Source organism: Selaginella moellendorffii, unplaced genomic scaffold (genome assembly GCF_000143415.4).
Source record: "Selaginella moellendorffii unplaced genomic scaffold, v1.0 SELMOscaffold_17, whole genome shotgun sequence".
Lineage (NCBI taxonomy): Eukaryota > Viridiplantae > Streptophyta > Lycopodiopsida > Selaginellales > Selaginellaceae > Selaginella > Selaginella moellendorffii.
Window position 1 is genome coordinate 2,428,699 of NW_003314278.1, and position 18,616 is coordinate 2,447,314.

Below are 18,616 nucleotides of genomic sequence, written 5' to 3' on the forward strand. Positions count from 1 at the left end.
AAAAAAAGAAAGAAAGTATTTTGTGCAGTGACTCGCAATCTTCCTTCGGAAGTTCCTTTGGGAGCAGCATGCCATTCGCCCCATATGATCCAAGTGGAGGCTAAATTAAAATAAGCTTCAACTGTGATGGAGTATGTCGGGAATTAGAGGGCTTTAGTTTACTTCTAGCTACACAAGTAGTGATTTGCAGTTCCAGCAAACGCTTCACATATAAGATTTAAAAAAAGAGATGTAAGTTTACAAGTATAAAAGAAAAAATAAGAACTTACTATTGTAAAGATAGATGAAGCAGCAGGTAGGAAGTGCTGTTTAGATTCACTTCTTGATCTGGGAGAATCTTGGGAAGCGTTAGGATGTATGAAGCATGCAAGTTTGCGGCTTCCAGGATGTTTGGAGGCAAGTGTATAATCTACTGGGCAAGGAAAAAAAATGCTTCCATGGATCATATGTGAATAATATTAAGCATGTAACACATAACAAGTAATTAGGTAATATAACAAATGATATGGTAAATGTGGATAAAAATAAATCAAACTTGTTAGAGCCATATTTATTTCCATATTAATAAAATGTTTAAGAATATAGTTTTAATATTATAATATATATTTTCACTTACTTAAAAAATTACTCAATTTTTTAATGCATCTATCAAGTTTTTCAAATTGGAAAAAATTAGTATTAAAAACTGAGCAACAAAAACTTTTTAGAACCAATAAATCATTAAAGGTAAAACATTTAAATAGCAAAACCATAAATCAAAATATAAAGTTTATTTATAAGTATTTTATTTTTATTTATTTTAAAAAATCTTTTTTATATATATATAAATATAATTTTAACTAATCCTTGCCAAAAAATTTAACCATATTTTTTATTTTTATATTTATAGTTTATACTTTTTATAATCTATTTTGTTTTTTATTGTATTATATTTTATATTTTACTGAGATTTACTTAATTTTTATCAGTTTAGTAACAAAACTCGTTTCTACATTTTTGTAAAGTAGTTTAAACTTAAATAGCCCTTCTTTAAAATATAGTATATAAAAATATTTACATTAAAATTTATAGCTTTCACCATACTTTCACTATTAACCATTATCAAAAGAAAAAGCATGAAGGGGTAGCTACCCACAACTCAACCCATGATATAATTTACAATTTAGGATAATAAAAGGTAATTCATGTTTTTAAAAATCAAAATTATGGCTGATTAACTCACTTTATATTTATATATGTATGTATGTATGTATGTATGTATCTATCTATCTATCTATCTATCTATATATATATATATATATATATATATATATAACTCTACACATAAAACGATAAGATTTTTCATTTGGATTTCAATTACTAATAAAGGAAATAAATAGTTAAAACAAGAACTATGCAAAATAGAACTCAAAAAGACTATATAAATATAGTATTCTTCTAAGTGGTTGAAATAACAATTGTACTTTTGTAATTTTGTATATAGTCCACCTATGTGGACACTTTCTCTCTAACCTCTTGCCTCTGGCTCAAGTACTCATTCTAGAGAACGCTTGTTGGCTTAACTGCCATTCTAGAATATTTCTACTTTTCACTCAACCCCAAGCGTTCTTCCAATAATTGAAACTTACAGTTAATGCTGGAAGATTAATCGGCACCACCTTGGCTAGAAACGACGTTCCAGCCCGATTGATATACGAGCCGGGGCAGATAAGAAGGAAATTACTGTTCATCGAGATAGAGACGACGGGCATATTCTCCGGCGGCTGCATGGCCGCTGGCACGTGTCTGGCCAAGCTGGCTGGCGTCATTTGATTTTTTTTCCTTTGCGTCTATGCCTGTATGGAAAACACAGACAAGGCGAGTGTAGAACAAACACTGTTTTGTATTTTCACTCTCCAATGGCGCACGAAGCGAGCATCAAGGTCGAGATTCCCAGCCGCCTCGAGGAGCTCTGGGAGCTCTCGCCTCACCTCCCATCTCCACAGCGATTAAACGCCGCATTCGACAGCATCGCGGTCTCTTCCTTTCCCCCACTCGGAGAAGCCAAAGGTGAGCTCCTCTTTCTCTTCTTGATCTTGTTTTAGCTATTTTCTTCATCGCTGCGCAGTGATCGAAATAGCATCAGACGCGAGCATTGCGGAAGCTGTCCAGATTCTAGCGAGGAACAACGTTTTGAGCGCACCGGTGAGAGATGTGGAGGCCCCCGACGACGCGAGCTGGATCGATCGGTACATAGGAATCGTCGAGTTTGCTGGGATCATCTTGTGGCTGCTCCAACAGGTTGGTCTCTCCAACTTCTGTTCTTTTCGTTTTCCTATGGTTGTGATTTGAAGCTGTGAGTGTTCCAGTCCGGAGTGTCCTCTCCCAAGGCTAGTGCAAAGCTAGAAAATTTGCAAGCAGCGGCACTCGCATCTTCGGGGAGCTTTGGACGTACAGCTGTTCCAGAGCCGTATCCACCGGAAATTTTAGAAAGCGATTTCTTTGAAGAACTTACTTCCTCGTCCTGCTACAATCAAAGCAAGGTCAGTCCAGCAAAACAAAGATCAAAGAAAAAGACTTACACGAGAAGTTTCAGGTGAAAGACATCGTTGGATCGTTTAGATGGGCTCCATTCCTCCCGGTGCAAAAATCCGACACTCTTCTCACAGTGCTACTGCTGCTGTCGAATTATCACATGAAAAGCCTCCCGGTTGTGGAATCTGGACGAGCAGAGATACAAGGTCTCATCACGCAATCAGCAGTAGTTCATGTTCTCTCGCAGTGCATTGGCATACCTTGGTTCGACAGCCTCGGTAAGCTGTCGTTAGCACAGCTTGGCCTCCCATCGACAACATCAGCCAAAATGTTGAAGGCATGCCAACCATCTCCTTCTTTTATCTCCTTCGTCGTTGTACCAATCTCTTTCATAAACTTTCCAGATCGTGGAAGACGAGCCAGTTCTTCGAGCGTTTCGAGTGATGCGGTACCACAACGTTGGCGGCTTGCCTGTCATCACAAAGTCTGACAACAAACCAATCGGTAACATCAGTATCAGAGACGTCCGGTTTCTACTTACAGCCCCACAAGTTTACAAATCTCACCGGTATAGTCTCGTTGTAGTTCTCCAGTGCCAAACTTAGCTTTCCTCTCTGCAGAACAATAACAGCGAAGGATTTCCTCCAAGTTACAAAGTCGATCTTGCAAAAAGACCAGCCTTCCTCACCGATCCTCCACCCTGTCATCGTTTGCACGTCGAGTGAGAGGCTCCAGGACGTGATCTCCAAGCTGGACAGGGCCCGAATCCACCGCATCTACGTCGTGGACAAGCACGGCCACCTCGAAGGTGTGGTGACCTTGAGAGACATCATCTCCAAGTTCGTGGACGAGCCTCCGGGTTACTTTGGAGATTTCTTCGCCGGCGTAGTTCCTGCCACAAGAACTTGCAAAGTGTGAATTCTTCCTGTCAGTTACAGAATGGTAAGAACATACCAGTGAAACAAACTTGGATCTCCCAAGTTCGTGCAGCAGCGTCCGGACGCTTTATTGTGTAGTTCCTGCCACAAGGAACTCAAACATGCTGTAAATCTGTAAGAACAAACCCAGTGAAAGACTTGGATGAGTAGAGGATTTGGTTTATTGCGCTGCTGCCTCTTTCAAGCAAGATCTCATAACATCGCCAATCTTGGCACAGGCATCCAAGCAGAGCTCCAGTGATTCCGAGGCCCTGGAGCTGGACCATTCCCCGGTCATGGTAACTTGCGTGATCTCTTTTCTGGAGGGCATATAAGCCACCATGAGACTACCATCCTCGCAATTCTCTTCGCTCGTCGAGGGATCCAACAGGACCTGGCCTTGGATACTACTGGCCGACACCGCTGCTACTAGATCATACAAGACGATCCCCGCGTCGGCTAGAGCGAGCGATGCGCAAGTGACGATCACCGGAAGATCGCCACCCCCGGATTGAAGAACAAGCGCGAAGACGTCGACAGTGGTCTTGGGGAACGTTCGAAGATCCACAGCGCCCACCACAGACTTGTAGAGCATTGATGAGAGATCCCTCTCCTCGGCATTGGCAGCGCCCATCTTCCCTCTCACAGGCGTCGCGAAGGAGCAGTACTTGACGTTGCAATTGAGCCGCCCAGCGTCGCTGAATGCCTCGGCCTTCTTGCTCTCGCGAGGCCCAAACACGGACACGATCACCTTGGTGTCGCCCGACTCCGCGTAGGCCGATCCCGCCGCCGCCCGGACGGCGCCGGTGCGCAAGAATGCCGCGCGGCACATCTGTGCGTGGCGCCCGTCGATCCTCTCCCCATCGCTGGAAAATACGGGGGCGCGATGGGGCTCCTCCTCCAGCGCCTGCGTCGATCGCTGCTGCCGCGCCATCTCTCCCGCGCGTGCTTAAACCCCAAGGCCCCAAGAACCCTAAAAATGTGAGAGTTTAGGGCTCTTGCGATGAAGACGACGAAAGCGGGGAATGTAGCTCTTTTGTTTCCTTGTGTAGCCGCCGGCCAAGCATGGAATTTAGGATTTATACTGGAGTACCTCGCGGATTCGATGCACTCGTGTTGGGATCCCCAGATCCAGCTCCATGGCTTCGCCAAGTTCTGGCTTGACCGCTGCCGTGGGGATCTCCGTCCTGGCTTTCAGCTTCGTCTCGGCGATCATCGTGGTCGCGATTTATTGTCTCAAGAGGAGCTTCTCGCATAGATCAGAGCCGATCGGATTTATTTCGCTGGAACAAGGTAGGCACTCTTTTCCCTTTCTTTCTCCATCTAAGTAGTGGAATGTTTTTCACCAGTTGCTTGGAAGAAGGAAGCTAACAGCATTGATGTTCCAACGCAAGCACGCCCCTTCCAGCTCCTGGAAATCAAAGTTGCTACCGAGAGCTTTAGCAGGAAGCTTGGAGAAGGAGGATTCGGGCCAGTTTATCACGGGATTCTCCCGGACGGCCATGAAATCGCAGTGAAGGTCCAGTCCTATGATTCCAAGCAAGGAGCGAACGAGTTCTTCAACGAGGTAAGCCCTTTGAAACACTGTTCTTTGTTTTGCTCTTGTTACAGTGGTATCACTCCAGGTCCAACTCCTGTCAAGAGCTCACCATCGTCACGTCGTCTCGCTGGTTGGCTACTGCCACGAAGCGAATTCTCGGATGCTAGTTTACGAGTATCTCTCTGGAGGAACGCTCGAAAGAAGCCTTCACGGTAAGATAGTTTACTCGTCATGAATCGACTGCCATTGTTCTGGAACTCCAGATATCAGCTCGAAGACACTCTTCTCTTGGAAAACCAGGCTGAAAATCGCGCTTGATGCTGCCAAAGGTACGTTTTCGTGCTGTCGATGTTTTCGAGGAGCTCATTCACTCTTGCAGGGATCGAGTACCTGCACTGCGGCTGCAATCCTCCAATCATCCACCGAGACTTGAAGAGCGGCAACATCCTCTTGACGAGCGCAATGCAAGCCAAGGTTGCGGACTTTGGCCTCTCAAAGCTGGTGGAGGGAAGTCGCATCTTTACAGCAGTCAAGGGTACGTCAGGCTATGTCGATCCTGAGTATGTTCTTCATCTCTTCCCATGATCTATCTTTCTCTTTGCGATACTGATCATTCAATCGTATTTTGGATGACACAGGTACTATGAAACTCAAGAGCTAACACAAAAGAGCGATGTTTACAGCTTTGGGGTGGTGCTGCTGGAGATCATCTCCGGAAGAGAAGCTTTGATCGACACCCCCAAGCCTCGCAAACAGCTCAAACTCAGCGATTGGGTAACTAAGAATTTGTTCTTTCCTTCTTCCACTTTTTCCATCGCTATAGCCGAGTCGCTCTTTCTTCCAGGCCAGGGGCTTCTTGCTGGAGCGGCGAATCCACAAGATCATAGACCCCATCTTCGACGCTGTCTATAACATCGAATCCATCTGGAAAGCCGCGGAGCTCGCCATGTTTTGCGTGGAGCCTCGAGCTGTCCACAGGCCTGCAATGCCGGAAGTTGTCCAAGAGCTAAAGCAAGCGCTGGACATCGAGGAAGGGAGAATCACTGTAGCAACGATCGAGGCTGCGACGCCCACGCCCTTGGCTCCCGTCCAGGCCGCAAAACACCACCACGCGCGTTCCGAGCCAGTTTACTACCATCAAAACACTCGAAACTTTAGCTTCGGAACTTCTGAAGACGAATCTTACAGCTTCTCGAATTTGCGAGAGGTAAAAACAACTGAAGGAGAAACAACAACTTAGCTCGTAACAGTCGCTGGAAGAGTGAAGACCCGAGACCCAGGACTGAGAGAATGAACTTAACTAGGACGAAGCAGCGTGAAAGGTCGGACGAAAGAAGATCAACATAGTAAACGTAGCTCTCGACTGAACGATGAGATCAAAGGAAGGAAAAAAAAACCAGAGAACTTAGCTGCAAGTGGAGAATGGAGATCGAACGGAAGAAGATCCATAGCAAAAGTAGTGAACTTAGCTCTGAACTGAAAGATCCGATCAAAGGAAGCAAAGAAAAAAAATAAACCAGAGCACTTAGCTGCAAGAGGAGAATGGCAGTGGCGTGCTACACCATGGACACACCGTGGAAGGATCGCTCTCGAAGAAACTGGCCAGGCGCATGGTTGTCTGGAGGGAGATCTTATTGGAGGAGATCATGTGAGTCAGCACGTGACTCAGCTTCTTGTTCCAGAGGCCCTCCACGTAGGCGAGAACCACGTCCCACGTCGGCAGCCCCACGGCGATGGCGTCCAGGTAGACCTCGAGGAATAGCTGATCGTAGTCGCGCAGTGGCATGCCATAATCCTGCTTCATCCCTTCCAGCCGCCGCAAGAGTAGCGATCGATCGCCGCGGCAGCTCCCCCAGTCGTCGTTGGGCATGAAGAATCTGACGAGCTCGGTCTTGAGCTCCTTCCAGCTCCGGATCCCTGGCGCCCCCGCGCGGCGCTCCGGCGTGAGATTGGGGGAATTCTTGGATCGCGGCGCCCCGCCATTGCGATCTTGGTGGGCGATCTTGGATGTTGGATCGTTCTTGTTGCATGGCGATGACGAGCCGGAGCCGACAATGCGCCACCACTTGTGCGCGGCGCCCGAGAGATGGAAGACCGCGCAGTCGATCTTTTCCTGCTCGCTCATCGATGGGCCGCAAATCTGGAAGAAACCGTCCATCTTGCTCACCCATTCCTCGATCGCGTCCGCGTCCCACTGCCCCTCGTAGACGGGGAGATCCACGCCCTTCCACCTGAAAATCTCTAGCCGCTGGTGATCGAGATCGGGATCCCAGGACGAACTGGAGAGGGAATCCGGCGATGCCGATCCTGGTGCCGGTGACAAGAATCCGCCCCAGCCATTCTCGTCCTCGTCGTCCGCGAATGGAAATTCCGGGATCACCAGAGGCGAGGATCGGGGGGAGGATCTGGGCGAGCTTTGGGGCTGGATCCTCCGCGGCGAAGGCGAGGGCGACGGCTGCCGCGGCCGCTGCTCGATCGCGGGATTCTCCTCGTCGGAGCGCACGAAGAGAGGATTGGCGTGTTCTTGGGGCTGCTGCTGCTGCTGCTGCTGCTGCCGGGGCGGGATTGGGACGATCTTGACGGCGTAGTGGTGGCGAACATCACTGATGCGCGAGCAGCAGCCGCCAAGATTCAATCCCAGGCCCATCCTGGCGTTGCGCCTGGAATCCACGAACGAAGGCGCCATGGCGGGCCTGTAAAAGCCAGATTCTTTGCGCTCGCCGCTATTCATTGGCAAGAACACGAAGAACAAGGGCTCGCGCGGGGGAAAAGAAAACTCTGGGAAGAACACTAGCCCTAAGGAAATTTGACTAGTTCCGAACGTTGACGTTGACTAACATACACTCCTTTCAATGGCCCTTCTTTACACTAGAAGGAGCCTTGCATGGTCGGTATGCTGCACGACTTGATCCACATGTGCACCGAGTATGGAGCGTGGAGTGAGCAAGATTCTCAAACAACTCATAACACAGTTGCATTTTTGCATCCATCAATCTCATGCTTTAATAATGGGCACCACCAGATTATCAAAACAGAGATAGAAAGATAGTGAACGCCAGGTTTCACTGCTGCATAGTTTTCAGGTCCTTGTTTGCTCTATGAAAGCCACCATAGCAGACAAATGTGCCTTCTCCTCAAGCACTCTTTGTCCAGCTTGCCAGAGCCTTAGAGAACAACGCAAGAAAAAGAAAAGTAATGAGAGTTTCCACGAAAACTCATGAAGAACAAGACAAGCAAAAGAAAACTAGGCATACTTTCAGTATCCTAGAGGCTTAGATTGCTCAAGAAGATGTGGCATACTTTCAATACCCGCTAGGCTTAGATTGCTCCATGCTGTTCCAACAACACCACCTGGGGACTGTGTTTTCCCCTAATTATTTCAGTTTCACCACATATGGTCTTTACATTATTTGTGGTAGATATCTCTACGGTGAAGATATGATTATTGAGGTGCCGTCATTGTTCTTTCTGGATGAAGCATTGATCAGTTGGACCAGCGAGCAGCAAACTTCTATAGCTCTCTCATCAACAAAAGTTGAGTACACTAAAGCCTTGGCAGTACAAAAAGCAGTGTGGCTACAAGAAACAAATCAAAAGTCAAGCTCCACCTCTAGTGAAGAGTGACAAGCCATCTAACTATGGAATCTGAGGTATCACTCAGATAAAACACTTTGATATCAAATTCAAGAGCAGGTACGCAAGAAGATTTCCTGGAGCATATCTCTACTAAGTGCAACCAAAAGCATCTGATCTGTATATATAGTAACTCTATTGTAACTAAAATTGTGATGAGCTTAGTATATCTGCAGTCATTTCCTAGGTGGAGATATATAATCCATTCAAATTTTGCTTGATGGCACTTCGATTGTCACATCTTTACTGAATATGAATTTGAATTTAGCACTATAGCCAACAGGCAGTTTTCACCCTTTTTCCCAGTTAAAACCTGTAAAACAGGTTTACCAAACTGGTTTATTTTTCAGTCCGATTATTATTTTACCAATTTAAAAGATTCAATCAATATATTCTTTTGAATAGAGACTTTATTGCTTTTTTAACCTACCTTTTCCCAAAGAGTAAAAGTATTTTTCAGTTTTTAACGCCCATGTTTAATTCTATAATTTTCAAAATGTTCTATTTTCCATTCGAGAAAGTTATATGAAATTTCTGCCCTAAACATAAGAGTTGATGATATTCTAAACTCACGCTTTTTGAGTCTGTAACCTTATGATTTTTAGAACAGCAGCTGCATAGATGACGCCACAAGGCTGTTCGATGCAGATAGCCATGATCACCGCTTGTGCCGACCGCCCGTTTGGACGACACGGCAAGGTTCCCAGAGCAGGACATGTTCTCTTGGGATGCCCTCCTAGCCCCACTGCATTTGGACGTGGTGTCAACACTGATATCGGGTGGTACCCAATATCAGTGTCAGTATCGGTGGTTTCCTCCACCAGGCCAAGAGACTCTCTGATAGAGTGCTGGATCGAAGCGTGATGCTGTGGACATCGGCCTCCAGGTTTGCATTCCTGGGCTGGTGTCTGTGGCACCCAAGGCTGAAAAGCTAGCGCTGTGTGAGATGGCCCTGCCTGCCTCAAGAAGCATCACCCCTCCTGGGTTCAGTTTTTTCCCCATTCTACAACCAAGAAGCAAGTTTGTGTGACTAATGTTGGTTGGGCAATGAACAAGATCAAAACACTGGCAAGCTGAGATAAGAGGGGTACTCATCTTCGTCTTGAATCTGCAGGGCCTTCTCTACTTCAGGCTTTTCCAAACACGTCAAACACGTCGTGCTCTACCGTGGAGGTTGATGGGCTCGAGTTGGAACAAGCCATCAATCTTCTCAATGGCCAAGATCTGCCACAATGGGAACGTGACATCGACATGCATTCTGGAGGAATGGAGGTTGATGGACTCGAGTGAGGGATCTCGATAAATCCACACCAAGCCAAAGAGCTATGGAAAGCACTGGCAAGGCTGGATTACTAGATTAAGAACACTCCAACTGGATGTTTTTGCGAAAATCTCCAAGCCTGTGGTTTTTTTTTATGTATGAAGCTCAAATAGGGACTTGAGCAATCCAACCAGATCCAAAAATCAAATTCCACTAAATGGATATTTCCTAATTTTTGAAGTTAATGTTTTTTACAGAAACAAAGAACAAAAAGTTATTTGAGCTAGAAAAAAAGAAAAACTGGGATCATCCAACGAGCTCTGTCTTTAGCTGACAATTATGTGTTGTATTTATCATCATTGGCATCCAAACCCTGTGTTCTTGGTTGCTCCAAGATGCTAAGCCTTGCAAGTCAGGATTTATCAGAGAACATTTGAGTGAAAGGAATACAAAGTTGAAAAACAAAGCTGGTTTTAGAATGCAAACCTGGAGGCCAAGCTACAAATGTCGTGGTTCCACTCCCGGGCAAGTATATCAATGTGCAAAACCACATTGGAACCATAGTCTTCTCTCCCATGCCACCGCTATATGAATCGACATCACAGCTTTGGGAGGGCAATGAAGGCTATGGTCTCCATCTGGCGATGGTGATGGAGTGGCAATGCCATCAATTCGTGTGTGAAACAAAGACGCAATTTCCTGCAGCTCCATCCCCCAAGAAGGTAGAGCTTGCTGCCCAGAGCCTGGCACACGAATACCCATGCCTTTGGTGAGGAGGAATCCAGTGCCACTGGGTATCAAAACCTCTTATCGTCCAAGACTTGTCTGGCTCTGGAGTCTGGCGAATAGTTGATGATCAACTGCGAAAGGAGCAGCGCAAGTCTCCCGCACAGGGAAGCGTGCTGGATAGATGAGCTAAGCACCGGCAATGCGCATTCTTCTTGCTATCACTATAATGCCCGGTTTGGACATATTGACAAGGAGATCAACGCCTTTCACTCGATTCAGGATCCAAATGTCTTCTCCTGGAAAATCCTTTTTCTTTTGCAGGAGAGGAAGTTTTTCGATGAGAAGTTCGTCCTACTAGACACCAAGACGTTGTGTGAGCTCAAGTTGGAAGTCGAAAGCCTTGAGATGGACTTGACCAGTCGACTCTAGCTCGGATGATGGAAGGAAAGACACCGAAAGAGATCCGGACTACCAGACGATCTAACTTAAGTAGGAAGCTAATGTTATAGATCTCTAACAGGCATGATTACTCATTAAAGAGCTTGCGAACTGATTAATTCCTGCTCGGCTGTGGACAAGGAATGCATTTTTCTGGGAAGCTTTATCCAGATTGGAGATGTAGACATGGTGGCGTCGTTTAAATTGCAGCACAGCATGAGATGAAGCCAAAGAAAGGTTTGATCGATAAGAAGGATCAAATCTCATGAACACAATGTTAGAAGCATCAAATTCATGATCACGGCTCTTTCTCCCCAAGGTGGATATTGTGAAAAGCCTTGCTCTTTCAATTCGCTTAGGACCACCAAAACTACAACACAAGTCCGTCCACAAGCCATCCATCAGGCTGTCCGATCAGCAGGATTCCTCATCCCCTCCCGCTACTAGCGACAACTAATTAAGTTGCTTCGTTTCTTACTTAGCTCAAGTTTAGGGTTCATCGTTGAAGGTCGGACGGGGGTTGTCCACTCTGCCCAGCGAGTAAAGAAAGTGAAGCTGTTTGCAACGAGAGGTATGATCAACGGTAAAAGAAAGGCTAGTGGCAATCAAGAATTCGTGTTGAAACTCTCAACGTTTGAAGACGATGAAAAGGAGCCACATGATATGCTCAAACAACTCAAACAAGCAAAGTGCAAAACAAGGGCCAAGGAACTCTCAACGCGAAGGGAAACTCACCGATGTGGACAATACAAACGATCATTGAAAGTTGACGATACTTAGCTTCAGGTTTGCGTGTGTTTCAATTGGTTCTAATTTCTTGTCATGAAGAAGCCAAGTGACCTTAGATAGAAGTTTACGCTGTGGCAGTGTCAAAACCAGACGATCTACACAAAGCTACCCTGTGGTTTCCTTGAAAAGAAATGAATACATTTATAAAGTAGTTATGTCAAAAAACGCGAAAGTAGCTTGTGAGCTTCCCAGAGACGAGCGTCTGGGCTGTGGCAGCTACTCAAGAGCTCGTTAAACCTCCTGTAGCTGTCCGAGCTTGAAGACCTCGGACTCGTCACTTGCAAAACTTAGCTCGGTAGTGGATTCTCATGCCTTGTTCCAGAGCTTTCAGTTTGATCATCTTCCCACCAATGAGTCTCAGCTGCTAAAGCCGAGCAAGCCTTGATGGACGCGAAGAAAGTCCTGGAATCCGGTGCAGAGACCTCTGAGAGATTCTATGCCATTCTGTGCGTGTCCCAAGATGAAAGCATTCCAGGCCACTACATTGTGGCAAGGCATCCTGTCAGACACCCTCCTCGCCTCAACCAGGCTGCCACACCTCCCATACATGCCGATCAAGCTGCACGAAACGTAGAGATTGGAGCAAACCCTGCTCTGGATGGCGCGATTCCCCTCTCTAAATCCTTGGAGCTCAACCCTGAAAGGAGCTCCTCTGAGCAGTCTGTGCTGTGAACCCGGCATTGTCCCAATCTGTGGTAGTAGCTGTGGAGCGCGGGTCGAAGGAAATGCATCCATCCGTCGAGCGCCAAAAGAATCTTTTGTCGAAGAGCCCTAAAATTCCGAAGAGCTGTATCTGATAGGATTCGAACCTTGGACTTATGATTTGTGTACCAAATGCTCTAGGGCTTTTTAGTGAGCCGGCGAACAAAAAGTAGTGGTATTTATTGCGAAGAAACTTTTCTAGTAAAGTCCTTGTTCTCCTCGGCCACCTCGAACCCGGTCTACACTTACCTGATAACCAATTCCTCAGCAACCGGGTTCGTATCAAACCTTGTACTTACCCATAGAAGGCCAATGTTAATGTTCTTCCTTTCCCGCTGCCGACAAGGGCTTCAGCGTCCAGGTGAAGCTTTCTTGGCCTAGCCCGGGCTTATGCCACAAGCAGCACATTCCACTACAAGGCGGCATCGGGAAGGAGGTGTTTGATCGGAACCTTGTGGCGTGGAACACGCTGCTTGCTGCATACTCGAAGCAGGGGCTTGTGGGTTGGAATGCAATTCACACACAGCTTTGTGTCACGGTGATAGTGCTTTGCTCCACTCAAATCCGGCCTCACACAGTGGTGCTTGAGCTGGGCCTTTTTCCCAGCCTCGCTAGCGTGTCTTCCATGTACGTCCTCACACCCAGATTCAAACCGATTCGAGCGTTGACCTCAGAAATCCTCCCTTCTCATGCCGTCGGCGAAGTTCCTGGGATCCATCTCCAGCTGCCCAGACAGTCGTCTCCGCTGCTCTTGAAACAACCTTGGATCCTGGCCCGGAACAAAACTTCCACTCACGTTTGCCAAAGGAAGAATCGCTGCTGCCGCTGTTCCTGGAAAGCCTTGCGATCCATACACTAGTGGCTGAGCGGCCTCTACAGCTTCTCCCTGTCCCCCGACTCCTCTCCTCCAAGTCCTCCAAAGATCTAGAGTTGAGATCCTTTCCTGGCATGAAATGTTGCTGGTTGGCTGGAATAGACCATTGTTGACGCTGTGGAGGCTCCCAAAGGAAGACTGTAAGATCGGCTTGAGAAAACCAGGAACTAGCTGAGACATCTTTGATCGTTCTCCAGCGTCATGGAAACTATCAGTGGTGGCCATGTTTTGAGCTGCCAGCTGCTGATAATTCTCCCACTCCCACTCTGATAGACGATGAGCCCCTGGATGCCTTGAACTTATAGTGTCACTGCCGCCGACTATGACGCTTGATCCACCACCTGTTCGATGGCATGCCCAAGAGGAGCCTCGTGTCGTGGTCGGCGATGCTAGTGGTGTTTGCAAAGAGTGGCTGCATAGATGACGCCACAAGGCTGTCCGATGCAATGCGGATAGCCATGATCACCGCTTGTGCCGACCGCGACCTGGCCCGGGCCAAGCTCTGTTTGCACGACACGGCAAGGGTGACGAGCCTCCCGGAGCAGGAAATGTTCTCTTGGGATGCCCTCCTAGCCCCACTGCAGGCGGTGTCGACACTCATATTGGGTGGTACCCGGTATCAGTGTCAGTATCAGTGGTGGTTTCCTCCACCAGGCCAAGAGACTCTCTGACAGAGTGCCGGATTGAAGCGTGACGCTGTGGACGTTGGTCTCCAGGTCTGCATTCCTGGGCTGGTGTCTCCGGCGCTCAAGGCTGAAAAGCTAGTGCTGTGTCCCAAGAAGCATCACCCCTCCTGGGTCCATGTTTTTCCCCATTCTAAACCAAGAAGAAAGTTTTGTTTGTGACTGATGTTGGTGACCATGGGCAATGAATTGTATGTCAACCTGTAATATGACATACCTCTCAAGGACATTAGAATCCTCTTGACTAACATTTAAGAACCTGGAAACTATTCCTTGTGCACACAAGGTAGATCCAGCAACTTACATCTTGGCTATACAGGATACTCCTCATAATGAGGAGTATCCTGTATAGGCAAGCTGTAGGGAGCTTGATGCATGGCTTAGGACTTTGCACAGGTGCTTGCATTTGGTTTGGCACGTGCCCAACATTGTTGGGCGATGAAGCGTTCAATCGCTTGAGTCAAATTCCTGTTTCCCCTTCCCTAGTCTAGCATTCACACGCTCGAGGGTGGCCTAGCAAAATCGGCTTGCTCTCGGATCCAATCTGGATATTCTGCACGAACCTAGTCGAGAACTTTGAAGTTTGCTTGCTTTGAGAGTCCGAGCCTTCCTCCTCAAGAAGCACATTCTCGACCGCTGAGCAACCTTCTCCATGAGCTAATAGCTCCTTAATCCTTGTGAAAGTGCTCCCATTCCTGGGACTTTAGCAGAGGCGTGAAGGCCCTAGATAAATGCACGTCCAGCAAGGTGTTCACTTTCGACGGAAGAGACCATAGCAACCATCCTTGAAGCTCTTGTTAAACCTTCAATGTCTCCAGCTGCCAACCCAAACATCAAAACATCCACATAGGTCGTTGCCCTGACCCTTGTTGACCAAGTCAATCAACCTGCCCTAGTCAACTTTTATAGACTTGCCGTTTTCTTCTCATTTAAAATTCAAAAACTCTGCTTTTAGGATTCTTCGCTTGTCATGAGCTCCAAGAAGGCCGCCATTTGCTGCCCGCCATCGCCGCCCATCCTCTGGAGCTTCCAATTCCCTCCAATTCCCCCCTCTCCCCTGGCCTTCCTCGTGAGCCCCATCTCTTTCATCCGGCTCCTCACGAGCTCCCTATCCTCCATCTTCCCAGCGGCCGCGTAGATGTTGGAGAGCACTATGTGCGAGGCGGCGCTCTGGGGATCTAGATCATGGAGCCGCTGCGCCGCCACCGCGGCATTCTCGACCGCCCGGTGGATCCGAAAAGAACCTAGCAACGATCCCCATGCCCTGGCGTCCGGCTCGAATGGCATGCTCTGTATCAGATCCATCGCTCGCCCAAGATGCCCCAATCGCCCCAGGATGTCCATCATGAGGTTCCAGTGCTCCACCGCCGGCTGGATCCCGTGCTCCGCCGCCATGCCCGTGAAGTATCCCCAGCTCGCCTCGATCCGCCCGGCGTGATTGCACGCGACAAGCGCGTTCGTGAAGGAGATATGATCGTGCCCAATCCCCTCCACATCCATCCGGGCGAAGATCTCCAGCGCCAGATCGCCCCTGCCGCAGTGCGCGCACGCTGCCATGATCGCATTCCACGCCACCACATCCCTCTCATCAATCAACTCGAAAGCCCTTGCCGCGCCCGCCAGGTTGCCACTCTGCGCATACGCCTGGATGAGCGCCGTGGCGGCGATGGCGTCCCTGTCTGGCATCGCGTAGAAGATTCCCTCCGCGCTGGGGAGATCGCCATTCTCGGCAAATCCCATCAGCATCGCGTTCCACACGACGCGATCTTTCTCGGGCACTGCCGCGAATAGAGCCCTAGCTTCTTCCAGATGCCCGAGCTGGGCATATGCTACAAGCATGGCCGTCCAAGATACCACTGTTCTTTGGGGCATGGAATCGAACACCCAACGTGCCGAGTCCACCTCGTTGGATAGAACATACCCATGCAAGAGCACCGTCCACGTAATGACGTTCGCGTATGGCATTGAATCAAACACTGCTTTTGCGTCCTCCAAATGCCTCGTGGCGGCAAATAGTTGAAGAACACTTGTCCACGAGACGATGTTCCTCTCGGGCATAGATGCGTAGAGGTTCTTCGTGTAATCGAGATCTCCATGCCGTGACATCGCAGCGATCATTGAGTTGTAGCTCACGAGGCTCCGGACAGGCATAGATTGGAAGAACGTTTTAGTATCGCGCAGATCCCCAGAGAGCGTAAAGCCCTGGAGCATCACGGTCCAGGAGACGACGTTCCTCTCGGGCATGGCATCGAACAGCGCCTTTGCGGGCGCAAATTTCCCGCCAGCGACGAACGCCTGGAGCATCGACGTCCAGGAGACGATGTCTCGGACGATCATCTGGTCGAAGATCCCTTTGGATCCCTCCAGGCAGGAGTTCTGGGTGTAGGCAGCGATCATGGCGTTCCAGGCGGGGGTGCTCCAGCCGGGCATCCGATCGAAGAGCCGCTTGGCGCTCTCGATATCCTTGTTCTGTGCCAGAGCGCCGATCATGGTCGTCCAGGAGAAGAGATTGGGGGCTTTGATCTCCCGGAACACCGCCAGCGCCTCGCCCGCGCTCTCGCACTTGCCATACATCTGCACAAGGAGATTGGCGAGGAAGCAGTCGTCGTGGAGCTCGCTGTGCCGGATCCGAGTGTGGACGCTTCTCCCCCGGTGGAGATCCTTGCAGTCGCCGCAGGATCTGATCAGCGCCGCGAAGAAGATCTGCGTAGATTCGCCGCTTGGCTTTGATGGAAGATCTTTGCCATCGCTCTTCTTCCTCGTCTCAAGCGCACCGCCGGCCCCAATCGCGGCCATTCTCCTTTGCGCGCAAATTCAAAATTCAAAATCATTTAAAAAAGAGCCATAGTCAGCCCTAGCCTTGTGCCGTTGACTTGTTACGTTGACTTGTTACGTGGATGTTGGACAGCACCAAGTAGGGAGCCGGATCGCGGTCCTCGGCCATTGACTCGACCACGCTCTTCCCACCGGTTGGGTCTCCGTTGACTCCACAAGCTCCCACCGCCATTGTCAACGCCACGGAGCTCGGCTCAAACGGCATGGCGTGGACCAAGTCCGCGGCTTCCTCGGCTTGCCCAGCCCGACCCAGGAGATCGATCATGCACAAGTAGTGCTCGCAAGTTGGTGCGATTGAGAAGCTCTGGGCAATGTCTGCAAAGTAACTCAACCCTCGGCTCAAGCTCCCGAGGTGGCTGCACGCCGCGAGCACACTCGTAAATGTGATATCGTCAGCGCTTACGCCGTCGAGGTTCATGAGGTGGAATAGATCCAGTGCGGATGCGGCATGCCCGTGCTGTGCATACGCGGCCAGCATCGCGTTCCATGTAACAAAGCCCTTAGCCGGCATCGCGTTGAAGATCTCCCTTGCTTGATCCAGATCCCCGCATTTGCCATACATGTTTACCAGGGATGTTGCCACGGTCACGTCCAGGACGGCCACCTTGGTCGTCGCTACCAGGTGGTCGTGGATGGCTTTGCCGACGATCAGAGCCCAGGACCAGCACGCGCAGGCATTCAGGGCGCTGATGAACGTTATCCTGTTAGGCGCTGGATCGCTTGCCAGATCCATGAGTCGGAAGAGGTGAATGGCCTCCTCGTTCCCGTGCTGTGCGTATCCCGAGATCATGGAGTTCCACGAGGCCGTGTTCTTGTTTGGAGTGAGATTAAACACCACCTTCGCTTCTTCCAAATGCCCGTTTGTGGCATATGCGGCAGCCATTGCATTCCAAGATACAACGTTTCTTCTTGGCATTTTATCGAAAGCGTTTCTAGCTTCCTCCAGATACCCAAATTCTCCAAGCGCGGCTATAATCGTGGTCCACGAGTAGACATCCTTTGAAGGCAGCAACTCAAAAAACAACTTTGCCTCGTCTAGATACCCTGATTGGGCATACACTGCAAGCATTGCGTTCCAAGTAATCACATTCTTATGAGGCATTCTGTCAAATGTCTTTTTTGCCGAATCCACTCTACCAAGCTTTCCGTACATGGTGACAACTGCAGTGCTGACAATAACAAGATCTTCCATCCCGGATTCAGCCACAAGCCCGTGAACGATCCGGCCTTGCCGGATCGATTCACACGCCTCGAGCGCGCTGAGGAACGTGAACTGATTTGCGGGGACGCCGTCGAGATCCATGAGCGCGAGAAGCAGTAGCGCTCCATCGTCATGACCGCGCCGGGCATACGCCGCGATCAGGATGTTCCACGACACCTCGTCCCTGGCGGGGATTTGATCGAAGACGAGCTTGGCGCGTGGGTAGTCTTCGTTGTGAGCGTACGCCGTGAGCAAGAGATTCCATGAGTAGATGTTGCGCTCTTCCATGGAAGTGAAGATCTGGAGGGCCTCGTCCAGGCGCCCACACCGGCCATACATCTGGACGAGGAGATTTTGGAGGAGAGTGTTCTTGCCATGGCCGTCGCTGAGAATGCGTTCGTGGACAATTCGACCTTGATCCAGCGCCCTGGCGCTGATACACTGGCGGAGGAGATGGGTCAGTGTGGAGCAATCCGGGCGATTGAGCCGCGCGATCGCCT

The 18,616-nt window shown here is 49.1% G+C and overlaps 5 protein-coding genes across 5 annotated transcripts; 2 read left to right on the forward strand and 3 right to left on the reverse strand.

Moving 5' to 3' along the window:
- Positions 1–1,801: 1,801 nt before the first annotated feature.
- LOC9640046 (SNF1-related protein kinase regulatory subunit gamma-1) lies at positions 1,802–3,622 on the forward strand. The gene is made up of 6 exons (XM_024676466.1): positions 1,802–2,049; positions 2,108–2,280; positions 2,349–2,522; positions 2,576–2,851; positions 2,919–3,082; positions 3,135–3,622. The coding sequence occupies exons 1-6, from the start codon at positions 1,899–1,901 to the stop codon at positions 3,430–3,432; spliced, it is 1,236 nt and encodes a 411-aa protein (XP_024532234.1). The 5' UTR covers positions 1,802–1,898; the 3' UTR covers positions 3,433–3,622.
- LOC9640047 (exosome complex component RRP41-like) lies at positions 3,596–4,419 on the reverse strand. The gene has a single exon (XM_002971760.2). The coding sequence runs from the start codon at positions 4,363–4,365 to the stop codon at positions 3,613–3,615; it is 753 nt and encodes a 250-aa protein (XP_002971806.1). The 5' UTR covers positions 4,366–4,419; the 3' UTR covers positions 3,596–3,612.
- Positions 4,420–4,556: 137 nt separating this feature from the next.
- On the forward strand, positions 4,557–6,475 carry LOC9640395 (probable LRR receptor-like protein kinase At1g51890). The gene is made up of 7 exons (XM_024676465.1): positions 4,557–4,724; positions 4,781–4,998; positions 5,057–5,183; positions 5,235–5,300; positions 5,351–5,531; positions 5,610–5,745; positions 5,816–6,475. Exons 1-7 carry the CDS (start codon positions 4,571–4,573, stop codon positions 6,209–6,211), a joined length of 1,278 nt encoding a protein of 425 aa, XP_024532233.1. The 5' UTR covers positions 4,557–4,570; the 3' UTR covers positions 6,212–6,475.
- An 8,556-nt stretch (positions 6,476–15,031) lies between these two features.
- On the reverse strand, positions 15,032–16,876 carry LOC112346772 (pentatricopeptide repeat-containing protein At4g02750-like). Its single transcript, XM_024676367.1, has one exon. It carries the CDS (start codon positions 16,874–16,876, stop codon positions 15,032–15,034), a length of 1,845 nt encoding a protein of 614 aa, XP_024532135.1.
- Positions 16,877–16,934: 58 nt separating this feature from the next.
- LOC9640049 (pentatricopeptide repeat-containing protein At2g13600) lies at positions 16,935–18,455 on the reverse strand. The gene has a single exon (XM_024676369.1). The coding sequence runs from the start codon at positions 18,453–18,455 to the stop codon at positions 16,935–16,937; it is 1,521 nt and encodes a 506-aa protein (XP_024532137.1).
- Between the last annotated feature and the right edge of the window lie 161 nt (positions 18,456–18,616).